The 27,185-nt window shown below is 54.1% G+C and overlaps 1 protein-coding gene across 3 annotated transcripts in view; it reads left to right on the top strand.

The window, feature by feature from the left end:
• The window catches only part of PSD2 (pleckstrin and Sec7 domain containing 2), a 69,074-nt gene that overhangs the window by 10,491 nt on the left and 31,398 nt on the right, over positions 1–27,185 (top strand). Inside the window, exons 1-3 of one of the 3 annotated variants that reach the window (XM_082454109.1) lie at positions 10,198–10,413; positions 10,591–10,729; positions 24,657–25,081. In XM_082454109.1, the coding sequence (XP_082310235.1) occupies positions 24,708–25,081 (374 nt within the window). In that variant the 5' untranslated portion in view covers positions 10,198–10,413; positions 10,591–10,729; positions 24,657–24,707. Of the gene's footprint in view, positions 1–10,197; positions 10,414–10,517; positions 10,730–24,656; positions 25,082–27,185 lie in introns of those variants that run through there. The other 2 variants (XM_082454108.1, XM_082454110.1) reach the window with 2 other exon arrangements.

Raw genomic sequence — 27,185 nt, 5'->3', positions numbered from 1 at the left:
TCTAGCAGTAGCACTCTATTTATTTTTTAACATCTTTTTTGGAGTATAATTGCTTTACATTGTTGTGTTAGTTTCTGCTGTATAACAAAGTGAATCAGCTATACGTATACATATATCCCCATATCCCCTCCCTCTTTCGTCTCCCTCCCTCCCACCCTCCCTATTCCACCCCTCTAGGTGGTCACAAAGCACCGAGCCAGTCTCCCTGTGCTATGCAGTTGCTTCACACTAGCTATCTGTTTTACATTGGGTAGTGTATATATGTCAATGCCACTCTCTCACTTTGTCCCAGCTTACCCTTCCCCCTCCCCGTGTCCTCAAGTCCATATTCTACATCTCCGTCTTTATTCCTGTCCTGCCCCTAGGTTCTTCAGAACCATTTTGTTTTTTTTTTAGATTCCATATATATGTGTTAGCATACAGTATTTGTTTTTCTCTTTCTGACTTACTTCACTCTGTATGACAGACTGTAGGTCTATCCACCTCACTACAAATACCTCCATTTCATTTCTTTTTATGGCTGAGTAATATTCCATTGTATATATGTGCCACATCTTCTTTATCCATTCATCTGTCAATGGACACTTAGGTTGCTTCCATGTCCTGGCTATTGTAAATAGAGCTGCAATGAACATTGTGGTACATGACCCTTTTTGAATTATGGTTTTCTCAGGGTATATGCCCAGTAGTGGGATTGCTGGGTCGTATGGTAGTTCTATTTTTAGTTTTTTAAAGAACCTCCATACTGTTCTCCATAGTGGCTGTATCAATTTACATTCCCACCAACAGTGCAAGAGCGTTCCCTTTTCTCCATACCCTCTCCAGCATTTATTGTTTGTAGATTTTTTGATGATGGCCATTCTGACCGGTGTGAGGTGATACCTCATTGTAGTTTTGATTTGCATTTCTCTAATGATTAGTGATGTTGAGCATCCTTTCACGTGTTTGTTGGCAATCTGTATATCTTCTCTGGAGAAATGTCTATTTAGGTCTTCTGCCCATTTTTGGATTGGGTTGTTTGTTTTTTTGATATTGAGCTGTATGAGCTGCTTGTATATTTTTCAGATTAATCCTTTGTCAGTTGCTTTGTTTGCAAATATTTTCTCCCATTCTGAGGGTTGTCTTTTTGTCTTGTTTATGGTTTCCTTTGCTGTGCCAAAGCTTTGAAGTTTCATTAGGTCCCATTTGTTTATTTTTGTTTTTATTTCCATTTCTCTAGGAGGTGGGTCAAAAAGGATCTTGCTGTGATTTATGTCATAGAGTGTTCTGCCTGTGTTTTCCTTTAAGAGTTTGATAGTGTCTGGCCTTACATTTAGGTCTTTAATCCATTTTGAGTTTATTTTTGTGTATGGTGTTAGGGAGTGTTCTAATTAATTTCATTCTTTTACATGTAGCTGTCCAGTTTTCCCAGCACCACTTATTGAAGAGGAGTAGCACTCTATTTAAAGTTGCAATACCCCTCACCCTGTCCACCGCCTGGGCCCTTCTACACTGCCCTATTTCCCCCTGTAGTACTCATCATTGTCTATAATTTTATAAATTTTACTTATTTATTGTGTTTATTGTTTTGTTTCTTCCCCCAACCCCACTGGAAAGGCTTTAGGAGGGCAAGGATTTTCGCCTCTTTTGTTTACTGCTATGATTCACCCAGAAGCGTGAATATGTAACGCCTCAATGACAATTCGATGAATGAATGAAGGAAAGAAAAAAGAAAGTAGGATAATTTGGGAAGGGGTCTGCAGTCTAAAAATAGGTTGGAGCCAAGAAAATATGGGCTTCTGGCATGGCCAGGTGTCGTGCATGTCAGTGCTGTTTGCTGTGCAGCAGCCGTCTTCCTCCTCCTGGTGATTCCTCTTCCTGTTTTCCTTTGGAACAACTTCCCCTCCCACTATTGGTCCATACAGATTACCTGGGGCTGACTCCACTCCTCACTCCAAGGGGGGCAGTGACTCCTTAGGCCACAGTGACTGGTTCAGGGCTGGGCATATTTCGCTAGCTGGGCCAATGAGACTGCATCCTAAGACTTTTGCTTACATTCTTGGGATGGGGAAGTTTTCTTCCCTCAAAGCTAGACAGAAGCTCAGAGCTGCCTTAGCCACACTTTGTTGGAAGAAGTTACCTGGAAATGAAGCCCACACAGAGGAATAGTGGGCTACAGATGTGGAGAAAGACCACTTTTGGGAGCCTGGATTTGGTACTTCCTGCAGCTGGATCTACTCCTGGACTTTTCATTTACTTGAGCCCCCTTTCACTGAGGCCAGTTTCTGTCACTTGCAGCCACTTAAACTGTACCTGCCTGAGCTCCTGAACTGGGAAGTGAGGAAGGGGCGGAGCAGGGTCAGCAGGTGACAGTCCCAGGTGAGAAGTGTTTAGTATATGGAAGGCATTCAGTTATCAGTGCTGAATGGTAGGGGAATGGGAACAGATTTGCCTTGGTCCTGCCATAGAGGAGCTCTCAAACTGTTGAGGGAGAGAAGGACATGGGCACTGATGGGGCAAGACAGACTGAGGGATCCTTCCACACCAGCTGCAAGCTAAGCTGAGATGGATAGCACCCAAGATTGGGGAGGGAAGCGGGAAGCGGGAGGTGTCCCCTGTAGAGCTCATTCCCAAGCTGCCACTTCCCCCATCACCTCCAGTGCAGGTGGAAGAGCCCAGTTAAAGTACACACCAGGGTGTGTTCTGGGGTAGGTCCCTTAACTTTCCTAGCTTCAGTGTCCTCATGGGTAAAATGGGCTGAATGATGTTCACCTAGGGTTTCTGTGAGGATGAGATAAGATAGTGTGTGAAATGAGATAATGCCAAGAACTTAGGATGAACCTGGCTCACATATAACAGTCTTTTTTTTTTTTTTTAAATATTTATTACTTACAAATTTATTTATTTATTTTTGGCTGCGTTGGGTCTGCGCGGGAGTTTTCTCTAGTCCCAGAGAGCGGGGGCTACTCTTCGTTGCAGTGCGCCGGCTTCGCGTTGCGGTGGCTTCTCTTGTGGAGCACCGGCTCTAGGTGTGCGGACTTCAGTAGTTGTGGCTTGTGGGCTTAGTTGCTCCGCGGCATCTGCGATCTTTCTAGACTAGGTCTCGAACCCATGGTCCCTGCACTGACAGGAGAACTCTTAACCACCGTGCCACCAGGGAAGTTCCTCACAAAACAGTTTTAATAAGTGTCAGCTGCTCTAATTGTTCCCCGCGGTCTCTCCTAGCCCGCGGCTGTGCCTGGTGGTGCAGGTGCAATTCTTGTAGATACCAGCAGGTGGCGCCCCGACCTCAAAAGAACCCATTCCTGGACTGACTGCTTTCTGAAGTACTCCGGAAGGGGTTGGGCGGGGCGGCCTCTTGCTTCTCAGCCAGTTAGAGCCCTGTCTTCCCGGCTGCTCTGGGGAGAAGTACCTGCACTCCCCTCAGTTCCAAGGAAGCGGGGCCTGGGTCACCATAGGATAGTCAGTGGAGCCTCAGTTTTCCGTCTGTATTGTGGAAGAGCATGGATTTCGGAGACAACCTGAGCCAAGTTAAGGAAATGCTTAGGTTGGTGCAGGTAAAGGACTTGCAGAAAGAGCGAGCATCCCAGCAAGGAGGCTGGTTACAGACGGCCTGCGACTGGACCTTGGGGCGCGGCTGGGCCTGGTGCTGAGGCAGGGGGACGATCCATATGACCTCTATTCGTTTCCTTTCTGGATGAGTGAGAGAGAGAGAGAGCCGGGCTGCGCGGCACGGAGGACCCAGGACCGTGCGTGGCCCTGTGACGCGAGACGCTCTGGTAATTCTGAGTCTGGCCAGCAGAGGGAGGCGGAGAGCCTCGTGGCCCCGGATGGCTCCGCTTCTAAGCCCCGCGCCCGCCCTCCCTGGACGTTCCCGTTTGGCCGCGCTTCCTGGGGCAGGAGTCGACATGTCCCGTGTCCCTTTGCTTTGAGAAAGGCTTCTCCTCCTCTCTCTGGCTGGGCTTCCTGGGTCAAAGCGTGGGGTGAGGGGGAGTGTCAGCTTCAACCCTAAGTCTGTGAGCCCTAGCTGAGCCCATCCCCTGGGCCTCAGTAACCTGGATGGGATCTACTGGACACTCCAATTCTAGCAGCTCTCCAAGGGTAAGGATTTGGAGGGCAGAAGGAGATCCTTTTCCTAACCCCCCATTAATCCAGGCCTGGATGGCCAGCTGGACCTCCGGAAGCATGGGAGTGCATCCCATCCCACCCTGGCCAGTTCCTGGCATTCTCCTGGACCGGCTCCCAGCGGCCCACAAAGGCCCTCAAAGTTCTGGGCCAGGCTTTGCCTGTGCCCTGGGCCCGCAGCCGGCTGGCTCTAGGCACTGCAAGTCCCTGGCACTCCTTGTGGGGCTTTGTCCACCAGCCCTGGACCAGTACTGGCAGGGCCACACTTGCTGGGGGAGGGGGTGGGACAGGCAGCTCTCAGAGCCTGAGCAGTTCCCCTTCCCTCCTGCCCATGGGCTTGCTCCCCTCCAGGGGACCTTTCCTCTACCTCACCGTGCTCAGGCAGTGCCCTGCCTTCTCCTCTTGGCTGCAAGCCCAAATCTTCACCTTCTTCAGGGGCCTGCTCCTATTTTACTACTCATTTATTCATTCATCCATTCGATACTTACTGAGCTCCAGCTACTCTCCAGGCCCTTACTAGATGCTGGGGATCCAGTAATAACTAGATACACAGTCCGTGCCCCTTTTTGGAGTTCACAGTCTGGGTGAGGCAGGAGACTAGTAAAAGCCATACCTAAAATTTGACTTCACCTTGTGATAAGTGGGGTGAAGTAGATAAGCTGCCTGCCCCAGGAAGCTCCACCTACAGAGATATTTCCCCTGGGAAATCATCTCACAGGCTGTGAGCTGTGGAGGGAGGGATTTTGTCTGGGCTCTGCTCCCCCCCCCCACCAGGGCCTGGCACACTGGCACACAGTAGGTGCTCAGTAAATGTTTGTTGAATGAATGGATGAATCATTATCCTCACAGCCACGGGCTGCCAGTGAGCATGGTCTTTGCACCTTACACTTCCTCCCAGTTAACACAGGAGTCACAGGTAATGTTGGGGATGTAAAGCCAAGACCTTGAGGCTCCCAGGATTCCACCTCTGGCCACTCTGACTCCCCACCTGCTCCTCACTGCACAGCTTCCCTACCTCGGGCCCTTGCCCTCTGGGACCATCCAGTCCAGAGAGTAATGGCACAGTGTGGTATGTGCCGTGATGGTGGAAGACGATGGCACTGCACTGCTACAGTAGTGATGCAACAAATTTCCTGCCCTCCTGGAGCTTATGGCCCAGTGATGGTAGTGGTGGGAGGGAGACAGACAGTAACCGGAATAAGCGAGTAAACATGTAGTATACAAATATGTGTTATGGAGGAAAAGAGATCAGGTGAAGGGGAGACATAGGTGAGGGAGGGGTAGTATTTTAGGTAGGGTGGTCAGAGAAGGTGACATTTGAGCAGAGAGCTGAAGGGAGTAAGGAGTGAGTCATGCAGCTACCTGGGGAAGGAGTGTTTCAGGCACAGGGAATAGCAAGTGCAAAGGCCCTGAGATGGGGAGTGTACCTGGTGTGTTAGAGGAACAGCGAGGAGGCCAGTGTGGCTGGAGAGGTGTGAGGTTAGAGAGGTGACTGGGGCCAGATCACAGTAGGACCTTGTAGCCATTGTAAGACTTGGCTTGAGTCTTAGTGACAAGGGAGCCATTTGATTATTTTGAGCAGAGGAATGACATGATCTGACTTACACTGAACAGGATCCCTTCGGCTACAGTGTTAGGAATGTTGGTTCTGGGGCTGTGTGGAAGCAGGGGGACCAGTTAGGAGGCTACAGTAATAACCCTGGTGAGAGAGGATGGCGGCTTGAGGCAGGTGGTGGCAGTGGAGCTGATGAGAAGTGGCCAATTTGAGACATGCTTTGAAAGTAAATCCCATAGGATTTGTTGAGGGATTGGATGTGGGGGTGAGAGAAGGAGAGGCAAGGATAACTCCTAGGTTTTCCGCCTGAGCTGATGGAAGGATGGTGGTGACAAGTACTGCAATGAGGAAATTTTGGTTGGGATAAGTTGGAGCTGCCCTTTGGAGATCCTAGTGGACCTTCAGACCAGCGGTTGGGTGTGAGGGTCTGACCTCAGGGGGAAAAGGTTGAGGTGGGAGAGTCATGCGCTGAGAATCATCAGGGTTTGAAGCCAAGGTGGGCTCAGCATGGGAGAGCAAGGGGGAAAAGACAGGACTGAGCCCTGGGGCACATCGGCATTCGGAGGTAGGGAGGGGAGGAGGAACCAGCAAAGGAAAATGAGAAGGCAGAGCCAGGATGGAGGAAAACCAGGGCAGTATGGGTCCTGGAAGACAAGAGGAGAACATATTTCTGGGAGGAGGGGGTGATCAACTATGTCAAATGCTGCTGATAAGATAAGATGAGATGAGGTCTGAGAATTGACTTTTGGATTCGGCATCATAGTGGCCACTAAGGACCACTATCTAGTCCCTTCGTACAAATACTGGAAAGAGGTGGCCCCTCCAGGTAGACCCGGCTGTGCAGGCACACAAAAGCGAGACACCTCAGTGTAAAGGAAAAGGTGTCCCTCTCTCAGCCAAATGTAGCCTGTACCAGACACACAGCATGGTGAGGGGACAGCAGGCTGGATTTCAGCTCTCACTCTACCCCTAAGCACCCTGGGGGACTTGTGCAGTGCCCAACCCGTACATCTGTACTCAGCAGCTGTGTTGGTGACCTTGATGAGTGCTGTCAGTGAAATGAGTGTGGATGAGAAGATGACAGTTGGATTGGAGTGCGTTTAAGAGGGGTGGGAGGGCTTCCCTGGTGGCGCAGTGGTTAAGAATCCGCCTGCCAATGCAGGGGACACGGGTTCGAGCCCTGGTCCGGGAAGATCCCACATGCCACGGAGCAACAAAGCCCATGCACCACAACTACTGAGCCTGCGATCTAGAGCCTGCGAGCCACAACTACTGAAGCCTGCACGCTTAGAGCCCATGCTCTGCAACAAGAGAAGCCACCACAATAAGAAGCCCACGCACTGCAATGAAGAGTAGCCCCCGCTCGCCGCAACTACAGAAAGCCCGCACGCAGCAATGAAGACCCAACACAGCCAAAAATAAATAAATTTATTAAAAAAAAGACAGGATGGGAGAGGAATTGGAGAGCATGGACAACTTTTTCAAGGAGCTTTGCTGTAGTGGGGAAAAGAAAGGGACAGTAGCTGGAAGGGGCTGTAGGGTTGAGAGGAATTAGCCAAGTGAGGGGGGGTGAAGGGGACGGCATCCCAGCCAGGCGACCAGCGTAAGCAAAGGTCATTAGGAGTGGTTGGGATGTAGGAAGTTCCTAGAATGTCACATGGTAGGTGGGAGGTGTCAGGAGAGGATACTGGACAGGTGGGCTGAAGCCTCTATCTTGGGGGTGGGGTTGGAGCATGGCTGGGCATACAGTAGGTGCTCACTGAGCGCCCTGGGATTGCCTGGGGAGTCCCTTCCCAGCCTCTCCTCCCCAGGCCTGTCTCCCAGCTGGCAGATGGGAGAATTGGGTGTTTCAAGTGTTCCCTGAGCCAGGGCTGGACCCAAATGCCTCCCCCAGTTGGCAGGTCTCAGGTCCTGGCCTCTTCTCCTCCCTGGATGCCCCAACCTGTTCAGGCTGAGGAAGAGCAGGAGGCCCTGCCTGGGCCTGAGGAGGCTGGACGTCAGGCAGAGGCCTCGGCATGGCAGAGGCTGTGGTGGGGTGGGTGGGCTGGGAACTGTGTCTCCTGCCCTGTCTAGCCTCTAGCATCTGCCTTCCTGAGACTCACCCTCATGAGGAACGGGAGAAGCTGCTGATTCTTCTTTCCCTGGAGGAATGCTGGGGAATACAGAGCATTTTGGTTGCTGGTTGGGGGGATGCTGACCTTGTTTTCTTTCGAGGTAAAAGTAGCTACAAGGACTAATAACAATAACCCTCTCTCCCATGTGCATGGCACCCAAAGTGCTCTCTCACACAGAGCCCACCTGTGGCCTTGTGACAGTCCTTTGAGCCCTTTGAGCTAGTTCCACTTTGAACATGGGAAAATGAGGCTCAGGGAGGGGATATAGCTGCCCGCGGCCACACAGCCAGGAAGCAGCAGTGGCCACACTAGAACTCCTGTCTCCTGGCGCTGGCCAGCTCATGCCCACTGAAGCAGGCTCCAGAGTTTTGAAGGTTGGGGAGCAGATCCAGCCCAGGGACTAGGTTTTACGTACCAGTCTGGCCCAGTTAAGTGGAGAGACAGCTGGACCCTCCTTCCTTCCGTTTTTTCTTTTCACATACAGTTATCAAGCCATACCGTGTATTAGGTGCTGAGGGTACATTGCAAACAAGGCAGACCTTGTCTTCAGGGGGCTCATAGTCTATCTAGGTGGACAGGGATTAAATAACCCATTCCATGAGTAAGTCACTCATTACAATCGGAAGAGCCGTGGCCTGTTGGGTGCATCTGTGAGCCGGGTCTTGGGTGGGTGGGCACCGAGCACATTAACTCCTTTCATCCCTGCCCCATAAGAGGGGCTGTGACCATCCTCATTGGGTAGATGAGGAAGTGGAAGCTCAGAAATGTGGTCCAGCTGTGACTTGAGGTCATGGGTCCTGAGGATAAGGAGCAAAGCCCTGTCACCACCACTTCCTCCCACCGCCCTTGCTGGTTGCCACCTGCCGCCCAGCCCTGCCTGCAGGTAGCAGAGGGCAGAAGGTAGAGGGCAGGACAGCAGGGAAGCCATGATCCCTCTGTGTCCTTCAAGAAGATCCTGGGCCCCTGCAGTAGACTGGGTCCTTGGGAATGTCCTAGGGTCTGATGGGCCATGAAGGGCTGTGGCCAGAGTGCCCTCTCAACTGCTCAGCTGTGTCTACAGGATCAGACCTCCTGGCTTATGCTTTTGGAGTTTGTTTTCTCATCTGTAAAACAGGTCGTAGGATTGTTTTGAGGGTTAAATATAACACATAGAAAGCATTTAGTGTGGACTCGGGCACACAGTAGATGCACAGTTAATAGCAGAAATGTCACTGTGGTTGATGAAACCCCAGCTCCAGCTGTAGCCCAGCTTGAAGAGGGAGGAGACTGATCACAGCTCAGACCCTGTACCTCCAATTACTGCCACTCTGCACAGCTTAGGCACCCCTCATAGGTCAGCAAATCCTCTCTTCTGTCATCCTCTCCTCCTTAAGAAGAGGGTCCCTAACTGTATGTGTGTCTATGGATGGGAGGAAGGACGCAGAAAGCTTCATGGAGGAAGAGGCATTTAAGGAGGGATTTGAGGATTGGGTAGGAGTTCATTGAGCACAGCAGGATCAAGGCCCGACAAGGCAGAGGGTGGAATACTTGCAAAAGTGTGGAGGTGGGAAGGAGCTGGGTGAAGTGAACAGCGCTTGGGGGCTGGAGTGGAAGGAGAAAGGTGGAAAGTGGCTTCCTGTGGTAGGGCCTGACCCTAACCTGATCTCCCTTGTCCATGGCATGGGGCCTGCTCACCTGCCCTGCCTCCCCACAGCTCCCGGTCTCCCTAGATCCCTGTGGGTGGGGGCCCTTTATTACCTCTCTGAGGGGTGGAATCTTGCCCTGTAGGAGCCTCACAGCCAGGATGTTCTTTTTAGTGTTTAGCCCAGATACAATACTGTCAACCTTCTCTTCAGAGCTAGGGTCCTGGGGTGGGGGGAGGCTCCAGGTGGTGACTAGCAGGGTCTGTGGGCCAGGTTCCTTGGGAGAGAGTTTCCACAGCCCAGAGTACTGGGCTCCTGACCTGGTACTGGGACTCTGTATTCTCCCCTTCCCCTCCCTCAGGGTCTCTCCCCTTTGTCCCTCTCTCCTGCACCCCTCCTCACTGCACTCCTTCCAGCTCTGTCCCAAGCCCCCCTTCTCACCCCACACCCCAGGTCTGTCTGTCCCTCTGTCTGTCTCAGTAGGTAGGTAAGTAGGTTGGGCTCAGCCTCCCTCTCTCTGGGATCATCCACCTTGATCCCGGCACTCCTCGCTCCTCTCAGTCGGTTGGGTCTCCCCTGGGCGGGGTCTGTGTGTGTGGTGTGTGTGTGTGTGTGTGTGGTGTGTGTGTGTAGCGGTGTGTGTGTGTGTGGTGTGTGTGTGTGTGTGTGTGTGTGTGTGCGCGCGCGCGCGCTGGCGGGGGTGTGGAGGGCAAGGAGTCAGACCACGAACAGACCAGGGGACCCGCTCCCTCCTTCACCTCGAGGAGGGTGGTTCCTGAGGGCTCAGGGTCTGGGGCCCGAAGGTCCCGCCGAGGGGGCGGTGTTGGGTCCGGCCGGCTGGCCCGGGGTTAGAGGACAGCTGGAGCTCGGCTGGGCTAGGAGCGGGGGCGGAACCTCGCAGCGCTCCCCTCCCCCACTTTCTTAAAGGGCCGGCGCGGGCTGGTGCGGGACGGGGCTGGCCGCCCTTCTCGGCCGGGTCCGGGCGCGCGATCCGGCCCTCAGTGCAGAGCTGGGGCAGGTGGGCAGGCGGGCGGGCGGACTGCGTGGCCGCTGTCGCCTCCCGGCTCCATTCCCCCCGCCCCTCGCCCGCAGTCCCCCCGCCCTTCCCCGCCCTTCCCGCTCCTCCCTCCCTCCTCTACTTCCTTCCCTCCCTCCTACCGTCCGTCCCCCCCACCTCTGCTCTGCTTCTCCACAGCCGCGCTCCGACACCTGAAGGGATAGCAGCGAGCGCGGGAGCCCCGACAGGCGGTGGCGGAGTGGGACGGTCGGTCCAGCGGGGGCCTCCTCATGGCCCCACCGTGAGAGGCTGGACCCAGCGACTGGGAGCAGGAGCGGTGAGTCGGGCCGTGCGGGAACACCTTGTCCCCAGGGTCAGCGTGCTCCGGGACCCCGCCCCTCCCGAAGCTGGGCTGGGGGCCGGGAGGGGCTGCTGGGGTTGGGGGGAGCATGCTGGGTGGCGGCGCCGCCCTCCGCCCTCCGTGCCCACCCGGGTCTGCTAACAAAGCTACATTTCGAGATCAATTCCGTGGCGGCTGGAGCATCTGAAGGATACGGTTGTCATGGAGATGGGGCCGAAAGAGGAAGCCCGGGATGGCAGAGTCTGGGCCAGGGAGAGAGGGCACCGCTAGAGAGGCCCAGGCTAGCCTGCAGGGAGGGTTGGGGCCGGCAGCCCAGTTGTCTCCTGATCTCCGCCCCCCCCCACCCCCGCCGTTTGTCTAATCTGAGTGTATGTGTGTACGTTGATGGGGTGCCAGTGGGAGCTTGGTGGCCAGGGACCTGGGGTGTTGGGTGCCAGGCCTGCTGGCCACCACCTTTACCACGGAGCAGCTTTGAAGATTTATTTCTGTTTCCAGTTTCCCAACTTTGACAGCCTGGCTTAGCCGCCAGGCCTCAGCGGCTCTGAGCTCTGCCGCTGGAGCAGGGCTTGCATGGGGGCGTGGCAGGCATCAGGCAAGGCCAGGAGGCACATAATGGCTGTGGCAGCCACAGGGAGGCAGGGATCCGTGTAATTACTGCTAGGGCTGGGGTGGGGCAGGGTGTCCAGATGTGGGGACCACCTGCTCAGCTGGCCCCCCTCCTAGGAGGAGGTATTCCAACTCTTGCTGTCCCTGGAGGACCTGGGGATTCCCTGAGTCAGAACTGGGGGCATTGTCTCTGCACAGGCCCAGGGAGCCACTGCCTCAGCCCATCCTTAGGGCCATCTTGGGGTGCCCTTGGAGAGAACTGGGGGCACCAGCCACAATGGAAGTGGGTCTGAGAATTCCTGGAAGGCTCAGGATAAGCCAGGCTGAACTTGATGGGTGGGTGAATGGGGAGCAGGGAGAGGGCTCAGGGTTTAGCCAGGACAGATGGGCAGCCTGGGTTTGGCGAGAGGCATTTGGACTTTCCTGGGTTCTCCAGCTCCTTCTTCCAGACCCTGGAAACAAAAGCTGCTTAATGGGGGATACTCAGGCAGCTCGAGGGAGAGTGGGGAAGGGGCATTGGGACCATCTCCAAGTCCAAGCTCTGGACCCGGCAGATATAGTCATTTTTCCACTCCTTCCTTGGGAGGTTAGGAAACCTACCTCACAGGGATGCTGCAAGTTCTATGACCTATGATCTCTGAATCAGCAAAATGGGCCAGCTGCCCTCCCTTACCCACCTTACCTCTTTTACATCATACCCACCTTCCCTCTCAAGAGCCCCTTTTCCCCAGCATATGGTAAGAGTCAGTGGCTTTTGAATGAGGCTACTGCAAAGTTTGGTCCTAGTGGAAACATGGCAGGTCCCTAGGTTGTGGCCTGAACCAGAGGATTCCCACACATTGGGATGAGTAGATGGGTGGTGGCCCAACTAAAGGTAGAAGGTTGACTGGAATGCCCTTTGAAGGCCTCCCCTGCTGGTGCCTTTTGCAGGGGCTGAAACCTCAATGCTTAGGTGACTTGTACCCTGTAGTCCCAGGAGTGCCCTGTGCCAGCCTGAGAGGCTTCCCTCCTGCTGCTGGTCTGACAGCTATGGGTGTGCACTCCCCGAGCCGGCCTGACCCGCAGTGTTTCCTGACGCCGGAGAGCAAAGTTACCTGGAAAGGACTTGCTGCTCTTGACAGGACTGAGAGAGGGGTGGGGGGACATTGCTTCGCCCAGCTTCCAGAATCGTGCACTGCCACTGTGCTAAGTACTCTCCTACACAGACCAGCCTTTAGAGGGAGGTATGCCCATTATTTCCTTTTTGTGGATACTGAGGCTCAGGGAAAAGTTGCTTGTTCAGAGTCACCTGGTTAGTAAGTGGCAGAATCAGGATTTGCACATGGGCAGAACTGCTTGAAGCTTGGACTTCTGTCCCCAATCTCATTCTCTTCTTCCTTGGAGGTGCAAGTTAGGAGGGAGGTGGGACTGAGCACCTTTTCATCTGGAGCAAGAGAGTGAACTTGGGGAAAACTGAGGCACTAAGCTGGCATATTCTAGAGAGCTGGGATCAAGGCATTCCCGTTCCGGACGTTGGCCTGAAGGAGAACAACACTGCCTCTCGCGACAGATGATGCTCTAGACATTCTTTGCCAGATGGTCTTTTCCAGGAAAATCTGTTTTGAGAGGCATCTTATGTCTGGGGCTCCATATTTAGCCTGGCTCCTCACACGGGAGGATACACTCAGGCTGTCACCCCTTGAGGGGTGTTTGGTGGGGGGGTGGGCCTGGGCCAGACCCAGCTCCTTGCTACGGTTCAGGCAGAGGTGGGTTAGGGCCCCTGTTCCTGCCAGTCCTGTCCCGGCTGAGGGCTGCCCTGCTGGTCTCCCTGGGACCTGGCTGTTTCCTGCAGGGCCCTGTCCTCCTAAGTTGGTTTGCTTGCAGGTAAGCCTGACCCTGTTTATGTGGTGAGCTGCTCCAGGGCTGTGTCTACTTGGCCCCGGAGGACTCCGGCATCCAGGCCAGGCCCACAGCCCAGCGTGCCGTCTGCTGCAGTAAGGACTGCCCTCTCCTGACTCCTGCGCCATCAGGGGCCCTGAGCTCCCCTCTTTAGAATGTCTCCCTCCACTCCCTTCCCTCCCCCCTAACTTTTTGTCTTGTTACATCTGATCGAACAATGAACACCCGCCTATATACCCTTCACCTAGAGACCTAGATTTACCAATTGTTGACATTTTGCCCACATTTGTTTTTCTCTGTCTTTCTGAAACTTCTGAAAGTAAGTTGCAGACATCATAGCACTTCAGCTCTAAATACTTCAGCATGAATTTCCTGAGACAAGGACATTTTTCTACATAATAACTGTACTGTTAATCATAGCCAAGAAATTTAATGATGCAATCTAATCTCATGTAATCCATATTGAAATCTCTCTAGTTGTCCCGGTAATGTTCTTTATAGCTTAAAAAAAAATTTTTTTTGATAAAGGATCACACATTGCATTTAGTTATGTCTCTTTAGTCTCCTTTAATCTAGAACAATTCTCTGCTTTTTTTTTTTGAAGTCTCTTATGACATTGTCAGTTTTAAAGAGCCCTGGTCAGTGTTCATGTAGAATGCCCCACATTCTGGGTTTGTCTTATTGCTTCCTCATGAGTAGAGTCAGGTTAAACATTTTTGGGCAAGAATATCCCATAGGCGATGTTGTGTCCATCAGCAGGCGCATGTCATTAGCCTGTGCTATAATAGATGGTGCTAAGTTAGGTCACTTGGCTAAGGAGTCCCTTTGTTTCAACCCTGTTCCTCCCTCTTCCCTACCTCCAGAAGCTTCATCCACCTGGTCACCCGCACTCCAGGTCAGCAAAACTGACTGAACCCCCCCGTTCAGAACATACGCCAGAGAAGGGTGATTAAGCAGACACTGATGGGGCCTTCAAGGAGTTCACAGCCTCAGGGGTGTGGATGGGATGAGCCACAACTCAGGGCAGGTGCTGTCAGTGTGGGGAAGGGCAGGTGCTGTCAGTGTGGGGAAGAAGCCCCGAGAAAGCAGTGAGGGGCACAGGGTTGGGGGGGGAGGAGAGGGAGTTGGGGGCAAGACAGGAAGAAAGGGGGTGGGGCCTGGACCACAGCTGGCCTAGAATGTGGGCTGACAGCTGGCCCTTTCCCCAAGGGCACGGGGAGCTACTGAAGGGTTTTAAAGAGGGGAGCGATGAGGCAGATGTGAGTGCTGGGAAGGCTGCTCTGAGGAGGATGGCATGGACTGGCGGGGCGAACGGGGTGAAAGGGACGGTCAGGAGGCCGTGACATGGTCCAGCACAGGATGCTGGTGCACTGGATTCTAGGCTGCTGCGTACGGCGCACAGAGGGAATGCACAGGGGGAATGGAGTTGGTGTGGTGGCCCTGCTGGGACTGGGGTATGGCAGGTGGGGGGTGGAGAGAAGGGGTGGAGTAAGGAGAGATTAGGAGGCAGAATGATGAGCACTGGTATCCGACTAGTGGTGGGGAGAGCTGTCATGCGATGGCTTGGGGAGGATGTGGAGAATGCTGGTTTGAGCGTGTGAGGTCTGAGGTACTTTCCAGGTCAAAGGAACAGCGTATGGGAAGTTCACTTCCCCAGGTCTTGGTGGGATGAGGGCAGAGGGAAGGCCACACACAACCCACAGCAGGGAGCGGATGGTGGGCTTTCAGGTACCAGCAGCGGAGGGACTTTGAGTGGGGGCAGGGGCCGGCTCAGAGGCAGCTGCCACTATAAAAGTCAGGATAATCTCTCCCTTGAAGACCCCCAACTCCCTTACCTCATTTCACTTCTTCATACTTGCTTGGCAAAACCCCAGCCCTGGTTAAATGCAGTGCCTGGTCTGCTCCCTCTGTGCAGCTGAATGAGGCTGAGAAAATCCACTGACCTGACTGGTCTCACTTTTAGTTCAAAACCATGAACTTCGGGTGTGTCCTTAGTGCTGTCCCGCAGTCCCACATGGGTCCTAAATCCATCCCCTTTCCCCCTACCTGATGACTATTTCACTCTTTCTGTTCTGTCTTCAACCCTAGCCCCTCTTCTGCAATCCTCCCTCAAAGCTGATGACTTTGCTTCCTACTTCTTTGAGAAAACAGAAGCAGTTAGAACTTCCTCAGACTCCCAGTGCTACGTTCACCCATCCACTAGCATCTGCACCCACTGCTCTGCCTTCCCCAGTTGCTGCGGGTGAAGTGTCCCTGCTCCTGGTTTAGGCCAGCCCTCAATTTGTGCAAATAGATCCTGTCCCCTTGTGCAGTAGAGGGGAACCTATAATGTGGGTGGTGGAGGGCACACTGTTCCAGCAAATGCTCCCTCCTGCATTATAGGCTCCCCCCCAGTGGATCATTCCATCAGCAGATATCTTTTTTTTTTTTTTTTGGTAATAAATTTATTTATTTATTTTATTTTTGGCTGCACGGGATCTTCCTTGCTGTGCGTGGGCTTTCTCTAGTTGCGGTGAGTGGGGGCTACTCTTCGTTGCAGTGCATGGGCTTCTCATGGTCGTGGCTTCTCTTGTTGTGGAGCATGGGCTCTAGTTGCACGGGCTTCAGTAGTCGTGGTGCGCGGGCTCAGTAGTTGTGGCTCGCGGGCGCTAGAGTGCAGGCTCAGTAGTTGTGGCGCACGGACTTAATGGCTCCGAGGCATGTGGGATCTTCCCGGACTAGGGATCAAACCCGTGTCCCCTGCGTTGGCAGGCGGGTTCTTAACCACTGCGCTACCAGGGAAGTACCTTTCAGCAGATATCTTGTTATTGTTTCTCCTGTCTTAAAAGATGGCTCTCTCATTTTCTCCAGCCAGCTACCACTGCATCTCTGTGCTCCTCTTTACAGCAAACCTCCCCAGAAGGGTTGTCCACTGACTGCTCTTCTCAAGGTCACCAATGACCTCCATGTTGCTACACCCAACAGCCATTCTCAGTCCTCATCTGCCTCATTTGGCACCTTCAGTCTCTCCCTCTTCCTTGAAATACATTCCTTGATCTCCAGGACATCCATTGTCCTGTTTTCCTCTGACCTCGTGGGTGCTCCTTCTCCCCGACCCCCAGCTCACAATTTTGGAGTGCTCAGGACTCATCCCTTGCATGGCTGCTCTTCCTCATCTGCATTCACTCCTGAGCCGATCTCATCCCGTCCTATGGCTTTACGCACCACCTATGTGCTGCCGGCTCCCAAATTTATATCCCAAATTTTGACTTCTCTCCTGAGCTCCAAAAGCCCACTCAGCATCTCGACTGCCATGTCTACTGGACACCTCAAACTCAACTTGTCCAAAGCTGAGCTCCTTTCTTCCTGATCTTCCTTCCCAAACTTGCTCCACCCAGTCTTCCCCCATCTCAGGAATTGCAACTCCATCCTTCTAGGTGCTCAGGGTCGAAATACTGGTGTCACTCCTGACTCCTCTCTTTCTCTCCTATCCCATGGACAGTCCATGAAGGCGTGAGACTTTTACCAGCCCCCAGATCTCCCATCAGTGGGCTATGGCTGAATAGGAGGGCCAGTTTCAAAGATGGGGACAGGGAGGTGATGGTGGAACGGCCCAGTACAGACCCTTTCACACCTGCTTACTTTGCACCACGTGCTGCTCACCTTCAACCGGGCCCAAGGAGACCACAACCTTTGTCAGACCCTGTGCTGAAGCCCTAAAACAGAGACAGGAGAGGACAGGGTAAGAGGAGGGAGGGAGGGGAAGAGGGGACTCAGCAAGGGAGGGGTTAAGTGGAGTGACATAATCAAGAGGTTGGGGAGAGGGTGGGGAGGAAGGTCTCAGGGCAGGAGGCAGAGAGGAAGAGGCAGGGTAGACAGAGAATGTGAGGATCTGGAGAGTATGGGGTAAATGAAAATTGGGCAGGGAGCAGGGAGGATGAAATTTCTTGGTTCATCTCTCTTGGCTGTTGAACCAGACTGGGGGGAGGCTGCTCAGAGTTTGAGCCCCTGAAGCCTTCCCCTCCCCAGGCTTTTTAGCCAAGGCAGGACTTGCTGGGAGGACTTGCCCTTGGTCAGTTCTTTGTAGCTTTTGGGGTTAAGCTCTCAATCTGCAGGCTCATGGCTCAAATGTAGCTCAAGAAGCAGAGTGAGTCCCAGGTGCCAGCTAAGTTCCAGGAAGACAGGCAGCAGCCAACTTAACCAGAACAGCGTAGCCCTTTGTGGTCCCAAATAACTGAGGGCTCACCCTGCAGGGAAGTTGACTGGGGGTAGAGTCACCAGCTATAAACATGATTTGGGGTTTGACAGCAGACACTATGAATTTCATCAGTGTTGAGGGCTCTCCAGACCAGCATGCAGATGTATGCAAATGCTAAGCAAATGAAGGTGCCAAGTGGCTGAGGGGCAGGGAGTGAAGTAAGCTGGGAGATGTAAAAGAATGACCTTTGCAGAGCTGGGCCCAGGGGCCCCTGAAAGTCCCAACAGGCTGCAGGGCACATGCAGATAAGATGCAAATGTACACCCAATCCCAGGAACCTCTGTCTGCCCAACCATGAGAAAGGAGGCCTTCCAGACACCCACAACCCAAGGCCAGGCTGAGAGGAAGAAAGCAGGTTGGTGCTGGGCTCCCGGTTAATCCCAGATTAACATCACCTGAAGGGAATGGGAGCCTTTTAAGGGAGGCCCAGACTCCTGGCCCTTGCCCTGCACCTGGTGTGGCTCTTGTGCCTTGAGATGGAAAGCTAGGAGGGAGCCTGGTCTGGGACGGGAGTGTTAGTGGGGCCAGGACTGTAGGGTCTTCACCTGACTCAGGAAAGGGTGGGGCACCCTCTCTGGCCCACCCTCCTCGTCCCCACAGGAGCCTTTCTCCTGCCTCCACCCTCAGGCTGGGCCTCTGAAGCCGCTGCCTCAGAACCTGCTCTGACAGGCTGCCCGGGGCAAATGTCTGCTGGGGCCCACTGGGTGTCCTGTGCTGCTCTACTGTGCATTCTGCCCCCAATGTGGGCAGCCAGCTCCCGCCCCTGCAGACCTGAGAGATGGTTCTGGAAAAGCAGTAGCTGCCACCCTTCCCTGAGCACTTGTGCCTGACTCTGAGCTGAGCATCGCAGCCAAGCCATCTCCTTTGTCCTCCCTGCAGTCCTGCGGGGCAGATGCTGTTAGCACCACCACCCCCATTTTGCTGAGGAAGGTGCTGAGGCTCAGAGAGGTAGGCAACTTTCCTGAGGTCACACAGCTTGTGGGATTTGAAGCCAGGTCTTTCTGACTGCACAGTTAGGGCGCTGACCCACTGTCCTGGACTGTCCCATCAGAGGCACTAGGTGGTCCAAGCTGAGAAGACCAAGTGGGTAGAAGGATTAGGGTCACTTTGGGGAATGGAGGCAGGGCAGTTCCCAAGGCTCCTGGATAGACATCCCTCCATATTATCCGGGGCATCTCCCTGCCCCGGGCAGGTGGGACATGGAGGAGGTACACGCCCAGGCTGATCTGTGCCTCGGAGTGTGCTCACAGCTCTGGGATGACAGGAAGGTCCTGACCTCCAGACTCGTTGGCTGGCAGAGATTGTGGGGGGGCATGGTGAGCTGTGTGATCCAGGGGCCCCGCTGAGAGGTCTTCCCGTCACCTCCCTGTTGCTCGTGCTGTCAGTGGCTCAGCAGGTTCTTGTGGAGGGTTGGAGTGGACAGGTCTGGGCCAGCCTGGGCCCCATGAATGGTGTGGGGCACAGCTGGCCAAGGTCTGTTCTGAGCACTTACAGCACACCAGCCCTTTTTGCTGATTGTCTAATTTAACTGTCCACGTGGGTACAGTTGTGTGTTCGTGTGTGTGTGAAGATCCCAGCCCATGTGCTAAAATCTGGGTGAGCTAGGGAGTCAATTAGTGTAGTAGAAATTTTGGGAAAGGGCAGTGGAATCAATGGGGGTGTTCAAGGTAGGTTCCCAGGGGGCAGAGAATAGGTCTGAGAATGAAAGGTTTCCAGCTTTTTTTTTTTTCCCAAGTAGCATTCATGGAACTCTGAGTGTACAGTGTCAGAGGTGGAAGGTCCTTGGGGATTGTCCAGGTTGGGGTTCATGCCCAGTTCCTATGGATGGGCTGTAGGGGTCCATGAGCCTCTCAAAAAATACTCAAAATATTGTGCACCTGTGTGAGTCTATCTGGAGCAAGATCCAGAGTTCCATCAGATGCTCAGAGAGGTCTAAGGCTTAGAAGTGGTTAGGAATCCCTGATGTACACAGGAAATGAGGCCAGAGAAGGGTTTCATTTGCCCAAACTCCCCTAGCACATTGGAGGCAACACCTGAGTGCCTGGCTCTCAGCCCTGCTGCCTGGGACAGCTGTAGTCTCAGTTTTGCCTGTACACTGACATTCCAGAATGATTTTCTCTGCTCCCCATCCCCTCTACATACCCTGCCTGGGCTGTAGGCACTCTCGGACATCCCACAGGCTCTTAGATTTTGCCTGTCCTGGGTAGTGCTCAGTGCCACGGGTCCCCTATCCCAGCTCTGCCTCCTGTGCCCCCATTTCTACCAGGTGGGCCTGTACTCCCCCATCTCCTCCCAAACCCACACAGCTGCCTGATGCCATGGGTGTTGTTGTGGTCAGTGTGGGTGCCTGTCTTCCCCACCACCTGCCTTAGCCTGAAGCACTGGGTTGTCCCTCCCCTGCCCCAGCTTCTCCCAGAGCAGAATGGTTTCAACCAATCACCCAGCTGCCCAGTGATGTAGGTCTAGCTGCCCCGGACCTTGCCCCTAGGCCTGTAGGCTCCTCACCACCTCAGGAGCCTACCTCACGAGTAGCTGTCCAGCTCCTTTCATGTGTGTTTATGGGTCTGAATATATGTGGGATGTGTGTGTGTGTGTCCACAAATGCCTGTACCGTATGTTTGCTCACAGATGTGCACGCAGGCGCCTGCACCCGTGCATCTGCCCTCTGTCTTATAGAACATGTTGGGCCCTCCAGCCCTTTCCTTGGGCTTCCCACAATCCCTGGCTTGGATCCCAGCATGGAAGGCACTTTACGAGGTTATCCCTATGACAGTCCCGTGTCGTTCCACGCAGAAGCCAGCCTTGTCACTTTCCACCTTCGTGACCCTGAGCATGGTCCTCAACCTCTCTCAGCCTCTGCCTACAATGGGGATGATGGTAATCTCTAGGTTATCATTCACCAAATATTTAAAAAGGGTCCACTGTTTGCCAGGCACTGTGCTAGGCTCTGGGAGAGACAGCAGTGAACATGACATAGTCCCCACCCTCACTGAACTTACCACCTAGTGAGCGGGATGGGCAGAAAATAAGGAAACAAATAGAAAAGGGAGTTTCAGGTCTGCTAAACGATGCTTAGCAGATATGTTGCTCCGTGAAGGAGTGTAGAAGAGTGCTGTGTAGTCAGAGAAGGCCTCTCTGAGGAGGCAGCACTGGAGTTGAGCCCTGAGTGACAGAAGAGGCAGTCATTTAAAGATCTAGGGAGGGCTTCCCTGGTGGTGCAGTGGTTAAGAATCCGCCTGCCAATGCAGGGGACACGGGAAGATCCCACATTCCGCGGAGCAACTAAGCCCGTGCGCCACAACTACTGAGCCTGCGCTCTAGAGCTCGCATGCCACAACTACTGAGCCTGCGTGCCACAACTACTGAGCCCACATGCCACAACTACTGAAGCCCACGCGCCTAGAGCCCGTGCTCCACAACAAGAGAAGCCACTGCAATGAGAAGCCCGCGCACCACAACGAAGAGTAGACCCCGCTCGCCGCAACCAGAGAAGGCCTGTGCACAGCAATGAAGACCCAATGCAGCCAAAAATAAAAAAAATAAATAAATAAAATAAAAGCATCATAGTAAAAACTGGTTCAGGCTAGAACCATAAAAAAAAAAAAAAAGATCTAGGGAAAGAGCATTCTAGGCCAAGGGTACAGCTGGTGCAAAGGCCCTGAGGTGGGAATGAGCTCAGGGAGCAGAAAGAAGGCCAGTGTGGCTGCTGGGGTGGGGGATGGGCCGAGGGCAGTGAACCAGCTCAGGCAGAGCCTTTTTAGGCCATGCTGAGGAGGCCAGATTGGCGATGGGAGCTGATGGAGGGTTGCCAGTGAGGGAGGGGTGTGATATAATTTGTGTTTTCACAACTCACTCCAGCTGCCATGGGAGAGTGGGGAGGGGGATAGGGTTGTTGCAGGAACAGCTGAGACCCAGAAAGTGGCTGCCTTGGCATTCAGCCCTGGCCCAGCCAGGGTTCCATTACCGTCATGGACCCCATTTTGCTTGGTGCTGAAAAAGAGGCTGCTATGCCCAAGGTTATCCCAAGGGCAATCACAGGAGCCCCTGCTGAGAGAGGGGCCTGGTTCTGGCTGAGGGAGGATGCAGTGGATCTAGCCACTGCTGGGCTGTCATTTGTAGGCATCTCCTTCTCATGAGTGCCCTGTGGCCCAGCTGTACCCCCTCCCCTGCTCTTGCCAGCAGGGCTGGAAGTGGGCAGAGTCACTGCTTTGTGTAGACTCTTCTGGTTGAGGATTTGAGCCGTGATCTTGAGGGAGGGTCTGAGAAACTGGGGCTCATCCTGTACTTCCAGCCCATCCAGGTGCAGAGGGAGGCTACTCCTGAGTCTAGAGGTAGCTACTCACTGTGTGACCTGGGGCAAAGCCTTTCCTGGTTCTGTGCCTCAGTCTCCCCGTATGTCAAATGTGGTAGTGGAGAGAGTGGGCCATAGCTGCCTTTCTCCTTGACCTCTGTAGTGAGTTTGTTTTTCCTTGGATCTCAGCCCTCTCATCATTCATGACCTTAAGTTCTCCCACCAGCCCTGGGGAAGGAGAGCAGAGGTGATGCCCCCATTCTGCAGATGGGTTCACAAAGGGCAGAGGGGACAATGATGAGTCCCAGGTCACATGGTGATTCAGAGTGAGGACTTGGGGCGTTGTTTCACACCTCTGCCCTGAAGGGCACCCCTCCCTTGGGTCCAGCAAGAGAGGGGGGGTCCTGGCTCAGCTCTTTCTGGGCTCAGCTGGCCTTCAGCCCAGACAGGGACTCTGGGCCCCTGCCCAGAGTGGAGCTCAATGTGCCCCTTGTCTGTCCACCCCCAGAAGCTGAGGACCCGGCCCCTTGCCCGGTGTTGGCAGAACCTCCATCTTGCTCTCAGCTGCAGGAGGACATGGCAGGGCAGGTAGGGCTAGAGCCAGCCTGAGGCAGCTGCTGGAAGTTGGAGGTGACGTAGGGGCCTCCCAAGAGGTCCTTGATTTGTCCATAACCCTGGCTTTGGGGCTGGTGTAGACTGAGCACTGGGTGAAGCCGCTTATGCTCTCAAATCTCAGGCCTCACTGGGAGCTCAGGCAGAGCCCTGGCCAAAGGGGGGCTAAGCATCCATGTGTGGGTGTGGGAGCTTGAGGAATCCTGGTGGAATTAGGTTGAAACCCTGTGCCACAGATCCAGTGCTCACCCAGGCCTGTGGGCTAGAAAGCAGGCCAGAGGACTAGAACTCAGGCAGCAGGCCCAAAGGCCCCACTGTCCCTCCTCTTTCCTTTCTAAATGCTCCCCTCACCCCCAGGGAGTCTCAGCTGAGGAGATTACTTCCTGTTCTCCTTGCTCTGAGTACACAACCCCAGGGAATGGATTGAAATAGCAACTGCAGCAGCAGGGATTTAGGGCAGACCAGAAAGAATCCCTCACTCAGTGCCGAGCCCCTTGGGGTCTCCAGTGTCCTAGGATCAGGGCCCAGATATTCTAGAGCCTAGCTTTTCAGATTTTTTTTTTTTAGTCTGTGGAAGTTTTTTGTTTTGTTTTTTAGAGTAAAATCTTATGCTCATACAGTCTTCAAAACTCTAGGAGCTGACAGTCAGGGTGGGTGGGCTGGGACCCCAGATCACCATCGGTCCCGCCTGCTCTCTTCCACTCCATGTTTGAAAACCAAGGGGTACATGAATCTTAAGTGGTCCTGTGGTGGTAGAGCGCCCCCCCCCAAGGGCCCAGAAGCCCCCAGAGAAGTAGACTCATCTTCCTCTCCAGGCTCATCTCTAAGTGGGAAGTTTCTCCTGGAGTCTAACCCAGTGTTTCCCAAACTTGCCTTATTATAAGAATAACAGATTACTATACCCGTTCCCTATAGATTCTGGTTCAGGAGGCCTGAGGGAGGGCCTATCTGTATTTTAACAAGTTCCTCAGGTGACACTTATGACCAGGTGAGTATGGGAAGTATGGGCCTCACTTAAATCCCTGTTGCTGTACCTGCGTGCCTCTCCTCCTCCCGCCTCTCCTGAACCCCCAGCACCCTTTCTCCAGAGGAGAGTGGGGTTACTGGGGGAAGCTGAGGTCCAAGGAGGGGAGGAAGGAAGTTCTTTGGAGGGACCGTTCTGTGTGCTTGGTGGCAGAGGCCACTAGGGGTGAGGTGGGGCAGAGAGGGCTGAGGGGAGAGCCAGAGCACAGCCCGTCACATCTGCCCATCCTCCTGAGATTGGACAGGAAGCTTCTGGGAAATTGAGCTTGTTCTGATCCGTTTAAAAAAGGGGGTGTGTGTGGAGATGGCAGGGAAAATGGGTCTCCTCATTTTACAGAGGAGAAACAGACCCCGGGCAGGGCAGAGGGGAGGGGGCGGGCCTGGGTGGTGTAGTGAGGAGTCCCAACGTGGACCCCACGAGGGCGCATGGTGAGTTGGGCTCCCCTTCCAGTGCTCTCCCCTGGAGGGCCCCGTTGCAGCCTCCTCACGAGTCCCTCCTCAAGGATGGGTGAGCGCTGGGGCCGGGACCGGGTGTGGAGGGGAACCCCAGGCCCCTTCCTCCTTCCTCCCCCGCAGCCTGGGCTTTGTGCGCTCAGCGGTGGAGGAAGCCCCGCTCTCGGCCAGTCTCCCGGGTGGCGCCTCCCCACTCAGCACCCTGGACAGCGCCTCCTCGGGGCCTCACTTTGGCTTCTCTGGGGTGGCCTCTGTTAATAAAGCTGCACTTCTGTTGACTTCCTTGCCTCCCTTCTTAACTCTCCCTCTAAAGGCAGCCCCCAGTCCAGATCTTTTCAGTCACCACTTGTCTCGCTCCTGGAGCCAGGGCAAGGGAACATGGAAAGAGGCAAGGTGGCTGGCTGCTGTAGGCCTGGGGTTCTGTTCCCTTCACTCACCAGCGGGAGAGGAAGTGGCCTTGGAGGAGTCCTGGACCCTTCCCTAGTACCTGCCAAACTGGATCTTCCTCGGAGGGTTTTGATGAATTCTGAAGGGCACAACAGAGATATATAAGAGTTAACAGGGAAGGTAGGACTGGGGCACATCAGTGGCTGGGGGTCCGGGGAGAGGTGAGTGGGGCTGGCCTGAGCAAGGCAGTGAGGAGGCCACAGCCTGAACCCAGACTCCAGCTGAGAGGTCCTGAGAAGATCATCTGGGCCATCCTCTGTCCTCAGGCAGGCTGCCTGGTGCTGGTTCTGCTGGGCTCTGGACCCCCAGCACCTGCTCTTTCTGATCCACCCCTTTCTCTCTCCATCCACTGCCAGGTCAAGTTGGGTCCCAAAAGCAGCCAGCACGGGGTAGAAGCAGTGGCTGCCATGGATGAGGATAAGCTTCTATCTGCACTGCCTGGGGAAGATGGTGCCACCTGCGACCCCAGCCTGGAGCCTGAGGAGGAGCCTGGGGTCCAGAATGGAATGGCGTCCAGTGAGGACCTGAACAGTAGCCACACCAGCCCAGGGCATGAGATGAGGGGCACCCTGGTGGACACTGAGGGACATACAAAGGGCCTGGACATGGCCCTCCACGGCCTCAGCCTTGGCCTCTCCCTCACCAACGGCCTAGCCCTGGGGCCAGACTCAAACATTCTGGAAGACTCTACAGAGTCCAGGCCCTGGAGGGCTGGTGTGCTGGCGGAGGGGGACGATGCCTCCAGGAGCCTCGGTCCAGACGCTGAGGATCCTCCACTGGGGTAAGTGGGTGTCTCGGGATGGGGGGCTCACCGCATTTGCTCCAATGCTGCATGGCCTGGGCCTAGCCACTTAGCCTTTCTGGTTCTTGTTTTTCCTCATACATGAAATGGGAATTTTATGTCCCTGTTTTGGGAGGATAGGGCCATAAGAGAGATTTCAAAGGCCAGCAGTCCTGTTGTGCCACCCCCCCTCAGCCCCCCTATTCACCATGGGCTGTTTCTTTTTAAAAAATTTTTTTCTTTTCCATTGTGGTTTATTACAGGATATTGAATATAGTTCCCTGTGCTATACAATAGGACCTTGTTGTTTATCCATTCTATATATAATAGTTTGCATCTGCTAATCCCAAACTCCCAATCCATCCCTCCCCCGCCTCCCCTTCCACCGTGGGCTGTTTCTATGTGGGGTTGGAGGGCCACACTCCCTCCATCCCAGGCTGGACATCAGAGTTCCAAAATGCCTTGATGTGGGAGGTCATCTGGCCTATCCCTCTGCTTCCTGGAGATGAGAATGTCCCAATTCCGCAACTGACCTCAAGAGAGTAGGCTTATGTGGATTAATCTTTGTCAGCTACTCCTCCCTGAGTGCCATCTGGGAGTTCGACCAGGAACTCCTACTTATTGGAGTAAGTCCTACTTCCTGGAGTTACAGCCCCATTTCTATTATCCTCAGCTGGAGGTGGAGAGGCCCGGCGTCTTAGAGGTGCCAGTTGGACAAGGAGGCGAGGATGGGGCAGGGGAATGTCTAGAAACCCCCAGTGTGGGCTGAGAAAAGAAAGCATATAGAAGGCTTACTGTGTACCGCTGCAGGCACTGGCCCAGGCAGACAAGGGTGTAGGAGGTGTGCGAGCATGTGTTTGTGGGGCATGCATGTGTGTGTGTACTGGTGTGTGCATTGGGATGTGTGAGCATGTCAGTGTGCCTGGCCTGTGCATTTGAGTTGCACATTTGGGTCTGCACGTGGATGTGTGGGGCTGAGTGTGCCTAGCTCTCCAAGGGCAGGAATGTGAGTACGTGGGGTCAGACGCGAGTGTGTGCCGGGTGTGCCAAGAGAGGGTTTCCATCTGGGCAGGGCCTATGGGGGGCGGGGCCTATGGGGGCGGGCAGGAGGCTGGGGCTTCTTGGAGCACACTGTTTGTACTTAGGTTGGTATAATTTTGGAGGATGGCTGAAGGTGGAGGCAGATGGAAGTTTGGAGATTAAGCTGATGGTCTTCAAGCCCCTGTCAAAACTACCCTTCAGGTTTGCTCAGGTGCATGAGAGGGTAGTAGATATGGGGACCGTTCTTGCCTCTGACACGAAATGAGAGCCCCCAAGGGCAGGACTCTGTCTTGTTGTTCCAGGACCCAGCATGGGCCTGGCAGAGAGAGCGGCTGGGCAGATTTTGGGTGTCTGCTCTGGCAGCCAGGGCAGTGGCCCTTCTCTTCCCTCCCCTCCTCCTGGAGGTCAGTAAAGGCAACTTCCATCCCAGCCCCCTGCTGGGCATCCTACCGCCTTTTCGGTTTCTGCCCTTTCCCCACTTCCTTCTCCAAATGAGGCTGCCGTCTCAACTCCTGGTGGGACAGGGGTGGCCGATGGCTGTGGCCTCAGCTTTTCTCTCTCAGGTCAGTATTTCTCCAGGAAGCACTCAGGGATCAAACTTAGGCACTGGGGGTCCAAGGAGGGGTTTGAGGGGGTGGGGCACTTCCCAGTCCTCCAAATATGGCTCGGTCTCTGCTAAGCCCCAGGGACTAGGGGCTAAGCAGGGCATAGCCAGATCCTCAAGGTTACCAGGGGTGTGCTTCTTTGCAAATGGTGGGCCTTGGTTTATCTGAAATGGGTTGGGCTCAGCCTGCTTCTTTCTTTTTCTGTGTCTCTTGCTTTTGCTGTCTCTCTGTTTCTCTCTCTCTCTCTTTGTCTCTCTTTATCTCTGTTACTTTCTGTCTCTCTTATTCTGTCTCTCTGTCTTTGTTTTTCATGCTCTCTGTATCTCTTTTCTCTGTTTCTTTCTTATCTCTCTCTTATTTCTCTTCTTCTCTCTCTTTGTCTCTATTTTTATCTCTTTTAGTCCTCTTCCTTGCCTGTTTTCCCTGCTTACTCGTGCATCTCCCCAGTGGATAAGAGG

This window comes from Balaenoptera physalus, assembly GCF_965194825.1.
Source record: "Balaenoptera physalus genome assembly, chromosome: 3".
NCBI lineage: Eukaryota > Metazoa > Chordata > Mammalia > Artiodactyla > Balaenopteridae > Balaenoptera > Balaenoptera physalus.
The sequence above is the reverse complement of the archived record's forward strand: the minus strand, read 5'-3'. Positions and strand labels throughout refer to the sequence as shown.